Below are 20,721 nucleotides of genomic sequence, written 5' to 3'. Positions count from 1 at the left end.
TATTTCTTCATGTGCTTGCTGATCATTAGAATGTCCTCTTCTGGGAATTACTCATTCAGATCATTTGCCAATTTTTCAATAGGATTTCCAATGTCTTTCATACAGAGTTGCAGGAGTTTCTTACATATTCTAGAAATAAATCTCCTATTAGTGGTAAACACTGCAAATACCTCCTACCACCTGTCATCACCTGTTAATGTGCTTTCGCTGTACAAACATCTTTAATTTTGATGTTGTAAAGTCCATCAATATTTTCATCTTACATTTATGATGTGAGATCTTATTTTCATTTCCAGTAACACAGAAAATCTCTTACATTTTATATGTGTTTTTAATTTTTCAAATCAAATTAATACATGAACATAGCTGAAAAACTAAAATAGTATTACAGAGCTTATAATAAAAACAGAAGTATCCCTTTGCCCCAGCCCTTCTGCCTAGAGGCAATTTCTTTTCATTCTTTTAGCTATTCCCCTCTTTCTATAATATATCTCCATACTTTGGGGGGGGGGGACCTATACTACTTTTTTTTTTATTTGAGACATTATCTGTTGACTTCCTGTAATGATAGAGGATTTGGCACTTTTACACCACCCTTTTCCTCCCTTCATTTCCCCAGTACTGTTATATAGCACAGTTTTAGATTTTTATATTTAATGTTTAAGTTATCATGACCCTGGAATTATTATTCATTAATAAGTCAAGAAGTTATATTTTTTTCTGTTGTATAACCTTTTGATTTTTCTGAAATTAATGGTGCCTCCCCCCACTTTACCTTTCTGTCTCTATCACTAAATCTTGCCAGAGACTCTGAAGACCCTGTAAAATTCCCTTGAATCTGTTTACCGCCTGGTTAAACACATCTGGAGGGAATTCTTTCAATCCCCTTGCTCCTTTCTGTTGCCCAGACATCCCTCTGCCTTCTGCTCCATTTCTGGCTGCTTGCTTTCCAGGCCTGCTCCACAGAATTTCTCTAAACCAATCTGTGTAAGATTCCCTTTTCTATGGACTTCATGTCTTTCTGGGTCTCCTCTCATTTTGGTGGAACTAATGGTTTAGTAGTTGCCTTAGAAAGCAGTGCCTTAGTGGTACATTTTTTGAGATCCTGGATTTTTACAAATGTTATTATTTCCCCCTGAAACTTTACTGAACATTGACTGGTATCCAAAATTCTAGCTTGAGATCATTTTATCTTACAACTGTTCTTTTAATTTTGCTGTATGCCATTTCAGTTCCTGAACATTTGGATGTGATCTGTTTTATCTCCTTGGTGGTTTGAAAAAGTTCTCCATACTCTTGGTATCTTGAAAAATCACACAACGCTGTGACTGAAGGTGGGTATTTGTCAGGCACTAGTGGGACTTCTCAATCTGCACATATGTCCTTCAGTTATGGGAAAATGTACTTGACAGTTTTCTGTCTCTTCTTTTTTCTGTATTCTTTTTCTGGCACTTCTATTTTTTGGCTATTGATTTCTTATTTTTTCTCCTCTAATTTCTATGTGAACTTTTGTAATATTTTCTAAAAGATTTTCTCAAATTTATCTCCCAACTCATTTACTGAATTTTTTAAATGTTCATCATATTTTTAATTTTCAGAAGACTTCTTGTTCTTTAATTATTTCTTTTTGTTTCTTTCTGCTTTTTACATTTTCTCTTTTTTCCTTCAATGAAAACAAGAAACATTTTCCTGTTTGTTTTGATCTTTTTATTTTGTTAGAGAATTTCTTAAAATGTCTGCTATTTTAATTCCTGGGAATTGGAGCATTTTTAAGAGTGAGGCAATATAAAAGCTAAATGGAAGAGTGTGTGTGTGTGTTCACATGTGTGAGCAATACACATGTGCCTGTTAAGAAAGGACCAACCCATCTCACTGGGGACTGTCACTCAAATGCCAGTATCTATAGGTCTCCTATGGGCCATTCAGGTTCTTCAGAGAACCCACTGAGACCCTCCAAGGATGGTGGTGAGGAAGAGGCTGTACCCCAAGTGCCAGCATTCTGGGCGCTAAGCATTTGGGGTCTCACCATTCGGTATGTAGACTTTTGCCAGATCTCACCAGGGTTTGACACTTCTCTTTTTCACCAACCAGTGAGCCTGGTATCCCTGAATTTATGGTCTCCTTGGTTTAATTACTCTACAAAATTAACATATTGCTGAGGTGGAGTAGTTGTCTGGTTTTGACAGCTGGCCTAATAATGCTTTATGTGGACTTTGAGCCAATTCTCCAATTCACTAGAGACCCCTACTTCACTCCTGCCTCTCAAGGTACCTGGCATCTTTTCATTCTGGTTGTCTGAAGCTTGTTCTTAAGTACATTCCTCAGGAAGAGCTGTGGGAACATTTCTTGAGCTCTTGTATGTTCTTAATAGTTCTCTGTGGCCTTTAGTCTTGGAGGATGTGTTATTACCTTAAAATCTTAAATCCTTAAAAATCTTTGACTCACACTTCCCTTGGGTATTTTAAATATGCTATTCCATTATTTTCAAGCATAGTGCTGCTATCAAAACATCTGACGATAATCTCATTTTCTTTTCCCCTTAAGTGACTTACACTTTTTGCCTGAATGCCTAATTTTTCTTTTTCCTTAACAGATCCATAGTTTACTAGAACATGTCGTTTTGTCTGGGTTGATTTTCTCAGCTATGCCATACACCTTTGTAATTTGAGTTTCAAATATTCTTTTGCTTTGGAGAATTTTCTGCAACATAACTTAGAATTTTTTATTGCTTTGGTTTTCTTTTCCAAAGACTCATATTATACAAATATTGGCTCTTCTTTGTCAATCTTTTCTATCCATCACTTTTTCTCAAATTCTTTTAAATTTTTCTTCATTTCTTGACTTTAAAAAATTCCTCTTTTCCATCTTTTATTAATGAACATTATGTGTTGGGTTTATTTGCTCTTGAATTCCTCATAGGTTAGTCTATATTTCTGAAATTATATGTCATTTTATTGTAACTTCCCTTAGTTCTTTCATCTCTCTTTTCACATCTTTCTTTCCCCAACACCCTCATTGCTAAGGTTTTTCTACTTCTGATTTTTATTTCACGGTTTCTATCACTTTCCTATTTTCTTTTGAAATTGTTGTTTTCACTGGTTTTGTAGACATGTCTTTCTGGCACACTTTCATTTTTTTATTAAGATATTTTGTTCCTCGGTTTCTTTCTTCCTTATAATAACTGTGTATAAAATTTTGCTGTAATTCTTTTCATTTGCTCATTTTTAAAGTAAATGACTTTTCTTGTACATTTATGAGGGAGAGGTGAGCCAGGATAGTTTTCCTAGCTTGATGGCACTAGATTCTCTTTTCTGTTATTTTCATAAAATGATAAAAATATGACCTCATACTTCCTGTGATCTTCGCCTACTCTAATTATTTATCTGAACATTCTCTTTCCTTCCCTGTCCTTCTCACTTCTGAATCTACTCCCAGCTGTTTCTCCATAGGGCAAGGTTTTGATCTGAAAGAGCATTCTGATTTGTTAGTTTTGAGAATTTGTAACACCAGCACCGCCTGATCTTCCTAACGTCATATCTCCTTTGCATTTACCCGTGGAACGGAACTTGCAAAGTCCCCTCCCAGTTTTTCCTGCTGTTCTCAGAATGTTCCAGCAGTAGTTGATGGTGATTTGCTGGTTTTCTGGCTTTCAGGGTTATCTCAAGTCCCTTTGCTGTACTTCAATTTTCTCTAGCATAACGTAGGTCTTATAGACGCTGGTCGTTTGTTTCTATCAGTTTGCATTTTGGAGCTGTGGGAAAACCTTTTCATCTATTATTGCTTATATTTCATCTGTGGGTTTTTTAATTTCACTGTCCTATCTACTCGGTCTGTCTGTTTTTATAGGGAGATTCAGTGAGATACAAAAACTATACTGCATTCCTATCAAGTTCCCAGAACCTTCTACTTACTGGATTCTAAAGATGCACTGACATGGGTTTTTAATCAAAAATGTTTAAGGACAGATTTTTTAAAGGTGATATTGATTCAGATTCCCACCTGTAATGTGTCATCGCATCCTATTATTAATGAGGATATATATGTCATGAATGTCAAGGGATATACCTCATTATTAATTTGCTTTCCCCCAACTTCTAGTAAGTTTGAACGTTTGTTGGTTATTTTGATTTGTTCATCTGCTTATTCCTGGCTTTCAGCCAGTTAACCACTGCATAGTTTATTCATTTGTTTATAAAGGCTCTTTTTATAGGAAGAAATTAACCCTCTGTCTGTCCTCTACTTTGCTTTTTTTCTCTACTATACTGTTTCTCTGAGGAGTGAGTATTAACATTTCTAATCTATCTCTAATCTGCTTCTCTCTCTAGTTCTCAGTTTATATAGCTTCAGGCTTTTAAAGTTAGGTCCATATATACTTATGATCATTATATTTTCTTTATAATTCCCTTTATTAGTATACAATGTCCTCTTTCATGCCTTTTAATATTTTGTACCCCAAACTCTATTTTGTAGTAAATACTGTGACCTCTATTTTCCTTTACTTTCTACCTTTCCATGCATCTTTGTTCTAAGCCATGCAACTTTCAGCTGGTTCTCTTGGTATGTTCATGCTGGGAAAAACCAGCTGCCACGTAAGAAGACTGAGACCATCACGCTGAAGAGATCACACACAGCTAATCAACAGCCAGCATCAATTGCCTGCCATGGGAACTGAACATTCAGTCCAGTTGAACCTTCAGATAACTGCAGTCTCAGCTGATATCTGACTGCAACTACATGGCAGACTTCCTAATGAGAACTTCACAGTTGAGTTCTTCCCAAATTCATAACCTAATAAATTGTTAACGTAAAAAAAAGGGTTGTTTAATCCAGCAAGATTTGAGATAATTTATTACATAGCAAAAATACTGGGTCACTATGTTTTCCTTTCTTCTTTTTTTCCTTTCCTGTCTCCATTCATTGGATAATATCTCCTTGTATAAGTTTGAAGATTATAACTTTTATTTGCTAATCTTCTATTTATTCCCTTCAATTTATTAAGACCCATACTTATGCTTAATTTCCTTATTAAGCTATCAATATTTATTTAAACATTTATATGATACTATAAACACATATTTATAGGATATACATTATGCCAGGCACTGTTCTAAATTCTTTACAAATATTAAGCTTGCCTAAAACTCAAAACTACCCAATGAAATAAGTATTATCATTATCCTCATTTTTTGATGAGGAGGAATCAGAGAAAGGTAAATAGCTCGCTCGAGCTCACACAGCTAGTATGTGATGGAGCTGAGATTCCAATTTAGGAAGTCTGTCTGGGAATCCACCATGTTAACCACCAGGCATATGTCTCTACACTTTCTCCCTGAACAAGAAAAACACACTAACATGCTCACCTCACCTGATCCTCACACTCACCCCACTGTGCTCTTATCTGGATTACTTCTGGACTGTTTTGAATACATATTTTCTCTTCTTTGATTTTTGTAGAAATGGGATTCTTTGCTTTTATAGACTACAGTAAAGTCCTCTAAAATACTTATTAACCTTGTTTCCCAAATCTCTCATAGTGACCTGTTGGCTTTATATCTCTTCTTGATAAAGAACTTCCTCTAGGAGTATTTTCAAAGAGGGCTTTTGTAATAGTAAGCCTTCTAATTTCTTATATACATGAGAATGTGTTTTACTTGCTCTCATATTTAAGTGATAGTACAGTTGGGTTCAAATTTTTAAATTAAAATTATTTTTCTTCAAAACTGCACAAATTTCTCAATTTCTCTTGATCTCTGATATTCTTAAATTTTGCTATAATGTGTCTGGGCATGAGTTTTTCTTATCTATTCTCATTAGCACCTCACCTTCCATCTCACTGGCTTGTTCTTCTGCTCTATGCATACTGATTATTCTACTAAGAAAGCCAGCTATTGATTTATTTCAGCAGTTACGTGTTCATGTCAAGTACCTCCAATTTATTTTTCTTCTTAACTGCTTTATCCTGACTCATGTTGCCAAACACATTTCTTTCCTATCTCTTTAAGGATATTTAATTATGCTTATTTTAAATTCATGTTCTGTCGGGCCTCAAAATTTTGCTTTATCTGGGCAAAGGTTATTCCCTTTGTTGTCTTTCTTTTATACCAGTTTTACTTTCTATACATCTTCTCAGTTTTTCAGATCTATTGACCTCTCTCTCATTCCGTGGTTTACCCGGTTTATGTTCTGAGGAGGTAAATCATTTCAGTTTTCCAATTTCTAGAATTTCTTTGTAGAAGCCTGAGATAAGCAACTAAATCTTCATGTTCTACCACATGTAATACTTCAGTCATAGTCATGTTAAATAGAATAAAAAAGAAGGAAAGAATCCATCTAAATTTTTCACTAAACATTCACCTATTTCACTGGTTTGTTCATTAGCCTCAGTCTCAGATTTTTCCTCAAGTGACCTCAACTTAATGCCTTCCTTGGGCATACAGTACTTGTAGGAAGCACTACTCCTTACTATAATAGACTTCAAAACACTGAATTTAAGAACATGAAAAAGAAAAAACTTTGTACACTCTTTCTTCAAATCTCAGTGGTGATTATTTCCATTCATTCAGAACTTATTTTCTTTCCAAGCTTTCATGTTTGTAACTCTGAAGAAAGCAATATAAAAAAATCACATAAATACACAAAGAAGAAATTCATTCCTCTTTTTTTTTTTTTTCCAGAACACACTATGCTTATAACTAGGTTGAGTACCTTAGGTGGAAAGCCAGTTGAACCAGGACACCCCTTTTTCCTTAAGGTTGGTGTGTGAACTGGAAGTGGAGTACAGTCTACAATCTGAACCCAGAGGCAAAAAACGAAATAAATGTCATGAAACACTCCATCTATTTTAAACATAACTAGAAAGAAACCAAAGTAAATAAAACCAAACAAAGCATCAATAAGGCAAAAAGTTCTACTAGTTAATAAATTCTCAATGAAGCTAAAATTCTTAGTGTTGATAATTTAAATTTCTGCCTGTGATATCTACAAATGAAATATTTGCTCAATTCATAAAAATTATTTCAGTATGAAAATTTAAAAATAATTTGGAAAAGAAAATCCGCAGAAGAAAACAAAAAAGGCACAGCTTGTAACCTACATAAAAATAAGGATATTAATTTTCACACTCATCTGAATTAGCCATATTAATCCTAAGAAGTATCTGGAAGAGGTTTTAGCAAAATTTATAATAAAAATACTTAACAGATTCTTTTAACTACCTGACTTCCAAATATAGAACATATGTATGGAATACAACTCTGTGTTTTTTAATACATAGATAAATGGACAGACAGATATTGAGATTAGTGGGATTTTTGCGTAGATATTAATTTCCAAAGAGGGGAGTTAGATTATTTAATATTATTGGAAATTGGAACATAATACAAATTTAGTTACAAACCATATCTTTATTAGTTAGCTATGTAAAATATAGTCTTCTTTTATGAGGCATTATTATAAAATATTTCTGTGTAAGAAAGGAACCAGTCATTTTATCGGATGCTACTGTGGGAAAAAAAGAGATGTTGCTTAGTTAGCAAAGTATTAAAAAAAGACATGAAGAATAACTTCCTTTTAGGATACTAAGCAGGCAAAAAATAGGAAAAGCTAGCCCTTGCATAAAGATACAGAATATTTTAAAATATCAAGAGAAAAATATCTTTATTACTCTATAACTTTTGAAAATAGAATATTTTATACACATTATAGCCTTAAAATGGAATTTGGTTGGGCTTCTCAGAGTTTTGTTTAATAGTAAGTTTAGTTCTAATTTAAATTTTACTTTTAAACAGCTTGAAAAAGTTTTGAACCTAATTTATAATTTAACATTTGAAAAGATAAATATAAAAGATAAAAGAGAGGAACACTAAAAATCCATATAAAAGTTAAGACAAAACAATTAATAGGAAACAAAATTGTCATTAGAGTTTACATAAAAAGCCCAAGAGAAGGGTAGCGGATACAAGATCAACAGAGTTCACAGAGACCAGCAATGCCTAATAAGAATGCATATTAGAAAAAGGATCCCATTCACCACAGCAACAAAAATTTAAGGTAATTAGGAAGAAATCTAACAAGCAATACAGAGTACATTGAAAATAATGAAACTGTACTGAATGAAGTAAAAGAATACCTAATTGATATGTACATCATGTTCATAGACAGAAATACCCAATATCATGAAGATGTCAATTCTCCTTAAATAAGTCTATAAATTCAAATCAAAAGCCCTACATGGAACTTGACAAGCTGACCCTAAAAGTAATATGGAAAACCAAAAGATAAAGAAAGAAAGAAGAATCGGGTGGGTGGGGGTGGATCGCTGTACCAGGTCTCAGGAATTATTTTAGGACTATAGTAATTAAGACAATGTGGTGCAGTGTAGGAATAAACGAAAGAAGAGTGGAAGAGAATACAGAAGCCCCAAACAGACCCGTGCATATAAAGCAGAGACAGCATTACAAATCAACGAGGAAAATATGAGAGTCAGCTGTTCACACAGGAAAAAGTGACTAGAACCCCATTTCCCATTATCCACAGCAATAAATTTCAGTTTGATTGAGGTCCTAAACATGTAAAAGCAAAGTGTTAAAACTTTTTGAAGAAAATATGGAAGAAAATCTTTATAATCTCTGCATAGGGAAGAAATGCTTTAAAAAGAAATAATAAGTAGAAGTCGTAAAGCCAAAGATTGATAAATCTGACTACTTTTTCAGGACAAAAAGATACCGCAAATAAAAATTAAAAATAAGCCACCGACTGGGAGAAAATATTTGCAACGTATATAGCCAGCAAATAATTAGTGTGCAGAATATATAAAGAACACTTACAAAACAATGGGAAAAATAATTCAATAGAACAATGGGCAAAGGACACAAACAGGCAAATCATCACTGGTCAATAAACACATAAAAAGATGCTGAATAATACTAGAAAGAGAAATGCAAGTTAAAACAAAAATGCCACTTCATACCCATCAAACTGGCAAAAGTTAACGTCGGAAAGTGCCAAGGATTGGTGACAATGTGGGGAAATGGGGAACTCTCACACACTGCTGGCGGAAGTGAAAAGTGGTCCAACTACTGTGGAAAACAATTTGGCAAGATCTAGATAAAGCTGAAAATGCACATATCATATAACCCAGTAATTCTACTTCTAAGTATTTAAGCTAAACAAACTCTGTTCATCTGCAAAAGCAGAAAGATGTTAGGATGTTCACTTCAGCACTGATTGTAATAACAAAAAATTTAAAACAAGTAAATACCCAACAATAGGAGAATGAATAAATTGTAGCATATTCATACAATGAAACATTATGCAGTAGTTACAGTGAATGGACTAAATGGACATGAATGGATATGAATAAACCTCAAAAGCAACTTTTGAATGAAAAAAGATGCTGAAGAAAACAGGTAACATTTAGGTTCATTTTAAATACACGACAAGCATTACTATATATCATCTATGGATACAAATAAAATAAACATGTAAAACCAAAGAACAGAGGATTTTTAGATATGTCTGCATAAGAAGAGAGGGGAACAGTATAGGGAAGGATGTTTCAACTGTTTCTGGGATATTTTCCTTCTTTGAATACAAATCTGAAAAAAATAGGGCAAAATGTTCACATCTGTTAAGTCTGTGGGTGATGGCTATACGAGTGTTTATTATATTATTCTCTGTATGCTTGAAATATTTTATCATTAAAATAAAAATGTATAAACTCAAAGTATTAAAACAATTATAATTTTTAAAAACCCAGAGGATCTCACTAACTTAACCAGTCTAAGGGAGCCTATCGCAGGGTTGGAAAAAAACAAGTCAGAACCTGACAACAACTCACACTTCACACAGACAGATTTTCAGAGTGGACCACCTGCTCCTACTGGAATTCTAGACGCAGCTCTGGAGATTACAAAGTGGGAGACAAAGGAACTCTAACTGTGGTACTGAGTGAAGAACCATAACTGCATCTTGAGGCAGGACGCATGAACTGAGTTAACACACCCGTCTGACTGGTGGAGGCAATGATCTCTGCTGAGAAAACTGGCCAAATGGCTGTTTAAAACCATTCATTGACATGAAGTATAAATACAACACTGTTTTTTGCACTATTAAAAGGCATGAATTAGCTAAACGCCTGTTGCTGATTTAGCAGTTAGAATAAACTATTCAGTTGCCAACAGTGGCAATTTTATTTTTAAGCTGAACTTATGATGTAACAGCTGTATCATGGCTTATCAAATTTATTAGCAGAATTAAAATGAGAATGGCACATGCACTGCCACATCGTGCCTGCAAAGTTTCTATCTGTTAATTTCAAATTCTACATAACCCTGTCCTCAGTTCTAAAATAAAGACCACCTTTATAGTTCAATAATTCTTTTGTCTATTTCAGGTTGAATTTGGGGGGACAATTTTCTACTTTAGTTTTATATTCCTATCTACATTATCAGTTAAATGTAATGATCTCCAATAGACCGTAACTTATTACACAATATATTTAATTAAGAGACAAGAAACAGATTTCACTTGATTTTTTCAATTCCCTCTTTCCTGACACAAGTGAATAGCTGGGGAACAAGGTTACTCCAGTGAGGCACCTTAACTGGCTCAGCTTCTTAACTTCCACATCTAGTGGAAGGAGATGTGGATCTTGACTGGATATAAAACTTGACGTTTGGATTCCGTACATATGTGTTCTCAATGGGATCAGTCTAGGAAAATAAGTCAGGAAAAACAAAAACCCAAGAAACCACTTTTCAACAACGTACAGCTCTTAGCAAATTTCTGTAAGGCATGATCATGACAACATTTGTTGAGAAAGAAGGATAAACTTTAGTTTGACTATTCACATTAGGGATGTGTCATTAAACAAAAGCTTAACCACTAGCTTTAGTGCAAACAAAGGCTCCTCCCAATCTTCCCTGTTGACCTCTTACTTTGAGCACTGGCCTCTACTGCATGTTCTACATTTGTATTCCATGTGAAACTATTCTATTTCACAAAATAAACTGCACATGTGAAATAAATGCAGAATACTGAATAAGGATACACACTTGCCCTTGATAAGAATGAAATTTGGTCTTTCACTAGACATTAATTGAAAATAAAAGAAACCAACCTATCAGCTTTGTGCTTGTCACTAAAGTAAATCTTTTTATTTTGCAGCAGTAGAAACACCAGCACTTATATTCCATTTCACCCTTTTAGACCAAGTATTTTTAGAAATTGAAAATGTTTTGGGTTAAAATTTAGCATAAAAGATCTTTTTTTAAAAAAATATTTTATTTTATTTTGTCGATATACAATGTGGTTGATTATTGTGGCTAATTACCAAAACTTCCCTCCCTCCTCCTTCTCCCCCCTCCCTCCCAACAACGTCCTTTCTGTTCACTTGTCGTATCAATTTCAAAGAATTGCGATTGTTATGTCTAGCATAAAAGATCTTATGATGCACACTGATTGATGATCTATTCAGTCTGGCAATTTTCAAAATTACTAGGATAGAGTTTTTTAAAATGAAAGGCAATTAAGGCAATTTGAATATGTTGTATACTAAGATCAATGCTTAGATGAGAAGTTACAAATCAATAAAAACATCAGCTTAAGTATCTTAAATATGTACTTAAAATTATTTTCCATTATTATTATTATGGTTACAATTTTAGGGGGAAAACATGACGATAATGCACATCTTAGAACAGCGACTTATGAAAGATTTGGGTGCAGTCACAAGAATATGTTTTAACAAAGTAGAATTACTAGAACACTGATCAAAATGATAATGGTCCTGTATTCAAAACTAAGTGAACAAATAAAACCTCCTTAAAATTCTGGGCTGAATGATAAATCATTGGGAATAGAAATACTTGGAAAAAAAGGTTTACCTAGAAATTAACCTTTTAGCTCTGTTTTCAGCTCAAAAGAACTCTGGGCACATGGCTCCAATCTCTAAGTGCACAAATTATTTCAAAAGTTGGGGATATTTCCCCATCTACAATTAATGTAGAATAATGTTATGGATTTATGATAAGTTGCATATGTAAAAGTCAACTTCTGTTCAGTGTGGAGAATTTTAAAAATCTGGTAGGTGTGTGGATGGAACAGGTTAGTAGCTGGCAAATGCTACGGCAGCCCTCTGCTGTGCTCGCCTCCAGCTGCCCAGAGTGGTGGGCGTGGGCAGGTATTCTGGCAATCCAAGAGGCAAGGCTTTGACGGAGCTAACCAACACCACCACTGGGTCTTAAACCTTTAGATATTGGATTTGGGAGAAGTGGGGAGAAGAAGGTCGTCAGTGAGGCCATCTGGGGACCTGGAGCAGCAACTATTCACCAACTGCTCGGAAAGTATTTCAATATTTTTAATACTGGAACTATCAAACTGAAGCTTACCAGTTGAATATCAGCTCTGCACGTATGACATGGCTGATTTCACAAACCTCATATATGCCTTGTGAAGTTGGAGAGCCAGGTCTGAATCCCATCTCTTGACTCCAAATTCAGCACTCTTTTTATTCTACCAGAGGCATCTCCACAGCAGAGGTTGTCAAAGTAATTTAATGATCATACAGGCTGAGTTATATTTTCTTCTTCCTGACAGTGAACTTTGACCAGGAAGAGGAGAGCAAAAGAATAAAATAGGACTCAAGACAAATTTTGCCCAGTTCACAATTTTATTCAGGGACAGCCAAAAAAGAAGGTAGTCAGTATAAATTATTAATCTGAAATATGACCCTAGGTTAGGAATAAGGCAGAGATGCCTTTTACTTTCTAAAAATCTCCTCCTCCTAGTTCCCATAAGAGTACATAAACTGCAGAGTAAGAATCCATGCCTGGAGTTTGTTAAGATGGAAATGATAAGCAAAGCAGTATTGACACATTTCACACTTAAAACTGACTGAAATGATCATCTTATAAAGTTTTAAAGACGTGTCCAAGTAGGGGATTTGCTATGTGTAAAAAATTGGGCCATTCTGAGAAAACTAAAAAGTTTCTGACCTGTCACAAAAGCCTTTAGCCCTACAGCTGGACTGGAAGACATAAAACCAGAAGTTCCTGCTCGAAAGGTAATGCTATGAATAGGACTGAATAGCTAATATAATGGCTTCATATCTGAGTCCAGTTACTTTAAAATCTCTCTAAAAATGAGAAAGGCAAAAGCATGCTGTTTTCTATAACACTAGCTGGAAGTTTACAGGAGGTCTGCTCTTTTAGCCATGTAAACACATGCAGACAGAAGCTGAGTACACTGTTTCATACTTTCTTGCACTGAAATTAGAATACACTGCCTTAAGCCATTTTGTCAGTACCTGGTCTAATGGGAGGTTTACATTAGAAAACTGGCAAACCAGTTTTCGAAAAAAAAGCAGGGCTTCCCCCAGCCCGAGGGCTGGTTGTTGAAACATTTACCAGCATGTTTTATGACCTTACGAAAATGTGACATTATGACAGTGGGATACTGAGGAAAGGAAAAATACACCATCAGTTTAATCTGTGATTACACAAATTAGTAATGCTTAAAGAACCCTTGAGGCTTTTAACATGTACCTCTTGGCCTGTCTGAAAAATTACTGTCAATTGTTAAAGTCTTTTTCTCCTAACTAGTTTCTACTCATCAATAAAAATGAAAGAAAACAATAGGAATGAGAATATATTTTAAAATGATTTCCTTAGCTGAATGAGGTAATATGTGGATACTCAGAAGCAGAAAACAGAACATATTTAAAATAAAAAGATAAACAAACTGTAATAAAATAGAATAATGAAAATTACCACACTAGCTTTTTAGAGCTGTATGCTCTTAAAGTAAAAATCAGTTTTAGAGATTAAACAAAATCAAATTAATAGTATTCTTAAAAAAAAATTTAAAATAAGTGAAAATTTTGGAATATTATTTTGCGATGACATTAACTTATCATACTAAATAGCGAAACTGTACCATTTACAATGATACTCTGATTTTTAAAAGACAAGGCACAAAGCTTGGTAAAGGTGAATAAACTCATGGCAAAAATTGTTTTGAATATTGAACAAAGAAGTTTTTCAGGTCTTTTAAAAGACTCTACTAGAAGCTAATAGATTTTAATATTTCATTTCCTTTCTGGATTACTGACAGTGTAAATATCTCAAAGGTGTTTAACAAAAATACGAAAAATACAACATCGCATATTTTCTTTAACAAACTTAATTATCGCCGACAGGATTACGATTTTCAAAATATTAATTTGAATTATAATTAAATGCTTACCAATGCATTTATAATTAATGGCTTATTCTATCCACTAAAAAGCAATTAATTCTATTAAACTTTCAGAATATTCAATGACTAGATGCTAAGATTTAAAAATAGCCTAAAATTAATTTTAATAATTGGCAATGACTCAGATTTAGTATGGCAGCAAAGCAATGACTAATAACATTATTTTTATACAAAGTATTTTAAAGCCTTAAAAACTAATATAATCATTATTATTATACTTAAGCCATGAAAGTTAAAAAAAATTCTGTCATGAAAAATATTATAGCATTTTGTATAAGCAATGAATTGAATTAACAATGCAGTGAAAGCTGATAAATGATATACACCAATAGCAGAAATATCTTAATTCAATTGGATTTTTGATTATAGAAAGAGTGATAAAAAGGGAAAATAGTAAAAGGCAATAAATAGCTAATATTTATTGTACAGTATACTCTGAAATTGTCCAAAGAAAGACCATGGAAACAAATTTTAACAGTTTAAGCAATTCACTCAATATTTTTAAGCTGCAGTCCACTAACAAATATATGTAAGAAATATCCTTATGTAAACACAATTTTTTTTCTATTTCTTTGGTTAAGTATTCTTTTTTCCTAAGTAAACATACTTTAGGGAGTTATTCTGATGAATAGGCATTAGAAGCATCTACTATACTCCAGCCTTTTTACTTAATTTTTTAAAAATTAAGTTTTAAAAAGACAAAGCAGAAAAGCTGAATATCAGTGGTATTATCCGCAGTGCATAACACTGTCAGGCAGAGTCCATAATGTTCCCTGAATCTATTAAGGTTTTTCTTTCTCCCCTCCGCCTTTTTTTTTTTTTTTTTTGGTGGCAGGCCGGTATGGGGAACCGAACCCTTGACCTTGGTGTTATAACACCATGCTCTAACCAACTGAGCTAACCAGCCAGCCCTAAGATTTTTCTAATAAATGATCCTCAAAATGTATTCTTAGAGTAATACGATAAAATAGAAAAGTTTCTTTTCTTTTCTTTCCAGGATAAGGCAACTGCCTGATTTTTAGATGGCCTACTTATCAAGAATTCCTCAAATTATGCAGTATGATGTTCTTATAAACAATAAAAATAACTAAAACTGCTCATTTTGAATATGTATCAGTGGGCCTTTTCTACCCTTACAATAATTATAGATTTGTACAAGTAGCAGCATTCTCACAAAATACCTTGTTTTAAACTAAAAGATACAAGATTTGTTATGGATTATAAATTGTCAACCTATTATAAAACTGCTTGCATCTAATGTGTTGTTTGTATTGGTAAATATAAAACCAACAGAAAAAAAAACCAGGTTTTATCAATTTTCTTTATTCTTTACCTAGAAATATTATGGAAACAAAGTGTCAAGTAAGCTAATGTTTTGTATTCAGAACACCTAGAACTTCAAACCCTTAGTGATATAATTACTTCTGTTAATTGAGCTCATGATAAAAACAAGTACTGTTATCATTTGGAAAATAGTAAATATAATATTTTATCAGTCTAAAATAAATCAGAACAGTAAATTTACTAAAGGTTATGAATAGGAAATATAATCTTACTAGTTACAAATAATGTAACTTGTTACTGTTTATGAAAATTTCTCCTTATTTTCAATATATTGATTTGAATATCTACTCTGGAGAATTTACATAGTTCTAAGAAAACAAAAGAAAGTTAAGCCATATTCTTTATCTAAATGAAGATTGTTGTAGGTGAGGTCTTTTCCTTTGTGTTTTATATGTTGGTTATTTATCATCTCTGCTCCAAACCTAAAGGAACAATCTGAAATGAGACATGCAGTGTTTCTCACTATTAATGGAAGCATTATGAAACTCTCCCTAACCATTGTATTCAGACAGTAATACTATTAATAACAAATTTTTCTTATATCATGCTTAATTAGATGACACCTCTTATAAAGAACATAAGCATTCAAACTGTAAATGAGGCTTAACAGCATACCAGAATAAGAATACAGCAAACATTATTTAATAATACCTTACTTATATGCCATTTCACAGTTAATTTTAAATTTTGCATATTTGCTTATCTAAAAACATAGTATATGGCAAAAAAAATCGTATGCCACTGTTAGATTCAAAGCCACTGTTAGGAATGGTAACTACTTGTGTGCTACTAAAATACACTGATGTCCCAGGGGTTCAGGAACCCCTATTGAGGTTCCTCACTATGCCATTAAGATGTCTCTATTAACTGCTGAATAACATGTAATTCTGCAATCATCTCCTTCACAGACACTACCACTTTTTAGTGGTTGACTTTTTATTTGTCAGATACCTAAGAAAAAACTGAAAAAATCTGGGAAAGCAGATAACCAAGCCTATCACATCTGCATTAACAAAAAAATCATATGTTATTATAAGTAAGCAGGTTCTTGTTAATTGTAGCTTACTTATAATCTACACAATAAAAACATAGAATTAAGAGTGGGGACCTTAAAACAGCTACTTTCCTCAAAACATCCTTTTTTTCAAGATTCCAGAAAAGTTCTAGGTAGCCAAGGCCCAGATGTCTGCAAGGCAGGTAAGAAGTAACTAATACACAGTCAAATTAATCAGAAAACAAAACTCCTCTAAATTATAACCTTATTCAAAAACAGGTAGTTAAAAATTTAGTCAATTCACAGGCTGATGAATTGAACCTAATGCAACTGGGCACACAACATTTTGGTCTTCCCTTCTAGAGGTAATATGATATATATAACATATACTCAGATTAATTTGATAAATCCAAATACCTAATGGTTTTAACTCTCTACAAATCTCAAAATAATCAAGAAATTAGTTGTACCAGAAATCTTTTCATAAAACTCAATAATTAATGAGATACCAATTGAACTCATAATTCCACTGGCCATATCTTACCATTGCTATCTGAACTGCTTATTGATTATTAAACAGTAGTCTGAAAATATATGCTATATTAGTGTTATTCAAACTTATTTTACAGCCAACCCTCCATCACACCAGAAAGGTAAGAGCACAGGAAGCAGTGGGCCACCCTACTCTTTCCCATGCCCTCTGTAAACCAGAGAATTGCCTTATCGAGAACTTTCCAAGACCAAGAATTCTGGATTTAAGGTGTTGATCAATTTCAGTGATCATAAAGCTGACAGGTAAAAGTTAAAAACTGGTATCTAACACTGACTTTCTTTTATAATGTTGCTGTTTTACATAGCATATGAAAATCTAAATAAACCACGTCAGCTAGGCCTTCTGCTTCTCGGTTTGGGAATATGTGTGTATATAATTGGTGTTGAGATGGAGGCTGGTTTAAAAAAAATTTGAGACCTTTCCACATATAGATTCCCCATTTTGGGAATATCAAAATCTTGTAGGATAGGGGTAGTGGCTGACCCACTTCAGGTTCAGAAACACAGAGCTAGCTAGCATCAGCATGGGAAAACGTTTATAGTTTGTTAATAATACATATATAAAGAATGTTACAGATATTTTAAAAATCTTTTAGAATTACAAAGGATATATTATTAACATTATTTCCTCAAATCTATATGTGTATGATATTTAGGGAGATTCTTTTGAACTACATTAAAAAAAAAAAAGAAAAAACCTCTCAAGATTTCTCCAAAACTGATTTACATAAAACTGTATTCAATTAGATCTATAATTTGTCCCAAATCTTTTTTGAATTTTGAACAATACAAATTATCAAGTTTTCTTTCTATATAATTAAAATCTCTATGAAATCTCTACGTACTTGCTTATATCAATTCTTATTTAGAAACTCATTTATTTTTTATTTGATCAGTTTAGAAAGCATATTTTAGGATCACTTTTTCCCCCAATCAAAATAAAAAAGACATCTTATCATTTTAGTAGTTTGGTTACAGAAATTTGTATGAACATTCCTAAAAGCTTTGCGGCCAAAGCCAAAGCCAAAGCCAAAAAAAAATAGAAAAGGAAAGAAAATACGGGAAAAGCCGAGCAGCAACAGCAGGCACGGCAGCACACAGCATGCAATAAATGTAACCAAACATCACAAAAACGTTAACATGTTCTGCAACCACAGGCAAAAGGATAAGAGACAGGGGCAGAAGGCATCAGGATGGGTACAAAAAGTGCAATAGTCTCTTACACGTCTGCCTTTGCTAGCTGGTGTACAGGATGGAGAGCGCTTCAACAGAGAAAGGAGAATACCACATTACAAATATTTACACACATAGGACTCGGTGACTACTATAATATTAACAGATGAAGTGTACATACATACATATAAAGCCACATTTTTGGATAGGTTGAAAGTGCTTGTATTTTCAGGAAAAACTGGAGTACTGAACAGGAAAGAAAAAGTTGCTCAGACTAGGTTTAAGGCTGATAATAAAGGTCTCATTGGCCCATCCACAAAGAGTGGCCCACAAAATAACACTTCATCAAGTGATGAACAATTTCCAGAGAGGCTGGAAAGGTTGGCAGTGGTGAACTGAGACATATGAGAACAAGAAGGATCTAGATAATTCTGATTTAGTGCTGGCAAACACTTAATAAAATATTTAATTAACTAGCCTTGCTTTAGACATCCACGTACCAAATTCGTACTCTTTTCAAACATGATTCTTTTAAATGATAAGAGTTAAATTAGGACTTCGGAATTACTGATAATGAATTAAAACAAAAACAGTTACTTCAACAATACTGTCCATCCTAACTAGGCTTTAGGGTTAGCCAAAAGAAGGACCTTCACCCTGAAAGACATTGAAGAATTAAGTCATTAGGAAAAAGTAACAATTATCCCAAAATATTTTTCAAGTTTGTAAAACTTTGTGATGCCCAAGCAGTACAGCATCACAAATATGAATCATATGTATCCAGGCAACTTCCTATATTCAAGCCAACCCAACATTTACTGAGAGCTTACTTTGCAGACTTTATAAGGGATTGAAATATAAATAAGGCATGGCAGTTCATAGAGTAGTAGAGAAGACCTCATGCCAGGAACGATGTGAAAAATGCTATCATAGAGATATATACAAGGCCCGCATGGGAACCTAGGGCAGGGATGTACAGATTTGTATGGGACCTAGAGGAGGAAATATGTACATGGGGTCTACAGGACTTACAGGAGATTTCGGAGAAATGTGAAAAGTTCAAGGATGAGAAGCGTTTTTTAATATCATCAGTTTTATTTTTATAATAACTCTGGCAGATAAGTAAATAGGAACTATAATTTTTTCCTAAAGGAAACTGGAATTGAAAGTGACTTGAACAGTGTCCCAAAGAATAGCAAACCGGGATTAGAAGGCCCGTAGATGTCTAAACAAGCTTTTTTTTCTTTCTTAGTCTAGTCAGTCTTCCATTATGGACACTAAAGTCTCAGGTTCAAACCTGGTTACTTTCCCTCAGTTATTAATAGGAAGGACCTCTCTCATCCCCAAAACCAAACAACCAAACAATAAACAAAGCAACTCCTATCCCTTCCTTTAGCTATCATTTAATCTCTTCTCTTCTTTAATAGTTGTAATAGTTAACGTTTATCATGGGCAGGTACTTTCCAAAGTGTTTTACATATACGAACTCTTTTACTTCTCACACAAACCCTGTAAGGTAGGTATTATGATCCTCATTTTAAAGATGAAGAAAACAGATTAACTTGTTTAAGGTCATAAAACTGATAAGTGGTACAGCTAGAATTCAAACCTTCTCAGCCAGACTTCTCTGGCTGGTATATGTCACTGTACTTCCCAACCTCCCAATTCATGGCTCAATACATGGCTTCTGCTTTTTTGTCACTGTGACACTGATAAGATCAGTGCTTACTGTTTGCCCTGTCTATGCTATCTATACCTGAGGCTACTGACCATTCCTCTCTTTAAAACCCTTTGGTCCCTCCATTTTTGTGACAAGACACTTTCCCAAGTAATCTTGTCCTTCTCCAATCATCACTCCTTCTCTTCTGTGGAGTCCTATCCCCCCCCTCCCCCCTCAGTCCTGGAGACCCCAGGTTTCTGCTCCTAGCTCACTGCTTTTCTCATGCCCTAGTCTTCTCCCTGGGGAATCTCATCTACTTTCCACTATGCTGATCACTTCTAAATCTCTATTGTCAGTTCACTCATCTTCCTTAAGCTTCCTGACTCATCTCTCTGTCTTCTGGACATCTTTACACCGACACAGCTGTCCCTCATGCATCTCACACTTAACTTGTCCAAACTGCAGCTGTCACCTTTTCTGTTCCTTAAATCTTTTAATAATTATTACATATGGCACTGATTAAATTTAGATTTAGATAATATGGAGTAAACGTCAACCTGATTCTGGCCCTTGCCTGTATCTTCAAACCATTTCTCATCATCCCCTGCCCCATCCTTTTTGCTTCCAGCAAACTGAATTGAAATCTCCCTCTGTCCGTCTCTTCCAGCCACTCCCTGACACACCCAGTACACCGAGGCTGCCTAGAATATACTCTGCTGATGCAGTTTCTCTTTTTTTTACT

At 34.0% G+C, this 20,721-nt stretch overlaps 1 protein-coding gene across 16 annotated transcripts in view; it reads right to left on the bottom strand.

The window, feature by feature from the left end:
- CDC42BPA (CDC42 binding protein kinase alpha) overlaps positions 1-20,721 on the bottom strand; it is a 302,649-nt gene that overhangs the window by 34,785 nt on the left and 247,143 nt on the right. For 8 of the 16 annotated variants that reach the window (XR_010022324.1, XM_063082833.1, XM_063082832.1 and 5 more), the window contains 2 exons: positions 18,370-18,408; positions 6,706-6,789 (listed from right to left, as the gene is read on the bottom strand). The exons of 2 other annotated variants lie outside the window; for them this stretch is intronic. Coding sequence is in view for 13 of the 14 variants with exons in the window: in XM_063082833.1 (XP_062938903.1) it covers positions 6,706-6,789; positions 18,370-18,408 (123 nt within the window). In the remaining variant the exon portion in view is untranslated. The remainder of the gene's footprint in view (positions 1-6,705; positions 6,790-18,369; positions 18,409-20,721) is intronic. 6 more of the 16 variants (XM_063082826.1, XM_063082821.1, XM_063082829.1 and 3 more) reach the window with 1 other exon arrangement.

This window comes from Cynocephalus volans, chromosome 18 (genome assembly GCF_027409185.1).
Source record: "Cynocephalus volans isolate mCynVol1 chromosome 18, mCynVol1.pri, whole genome shotgun sequence".
Taxonomy (NCBI): domain Eukaryota; kingdom Metazoa; phylum Chordata; class Mammalia; order Dermoptera; family Cynocephalidae; genus Cynocephalus; species Cynocephalus volans.
The sequence above is the reverse complement of the archived record's forward strand: the minus strand, read 5'-3'. Positions and strand labels throughout refer to the sequence as shown.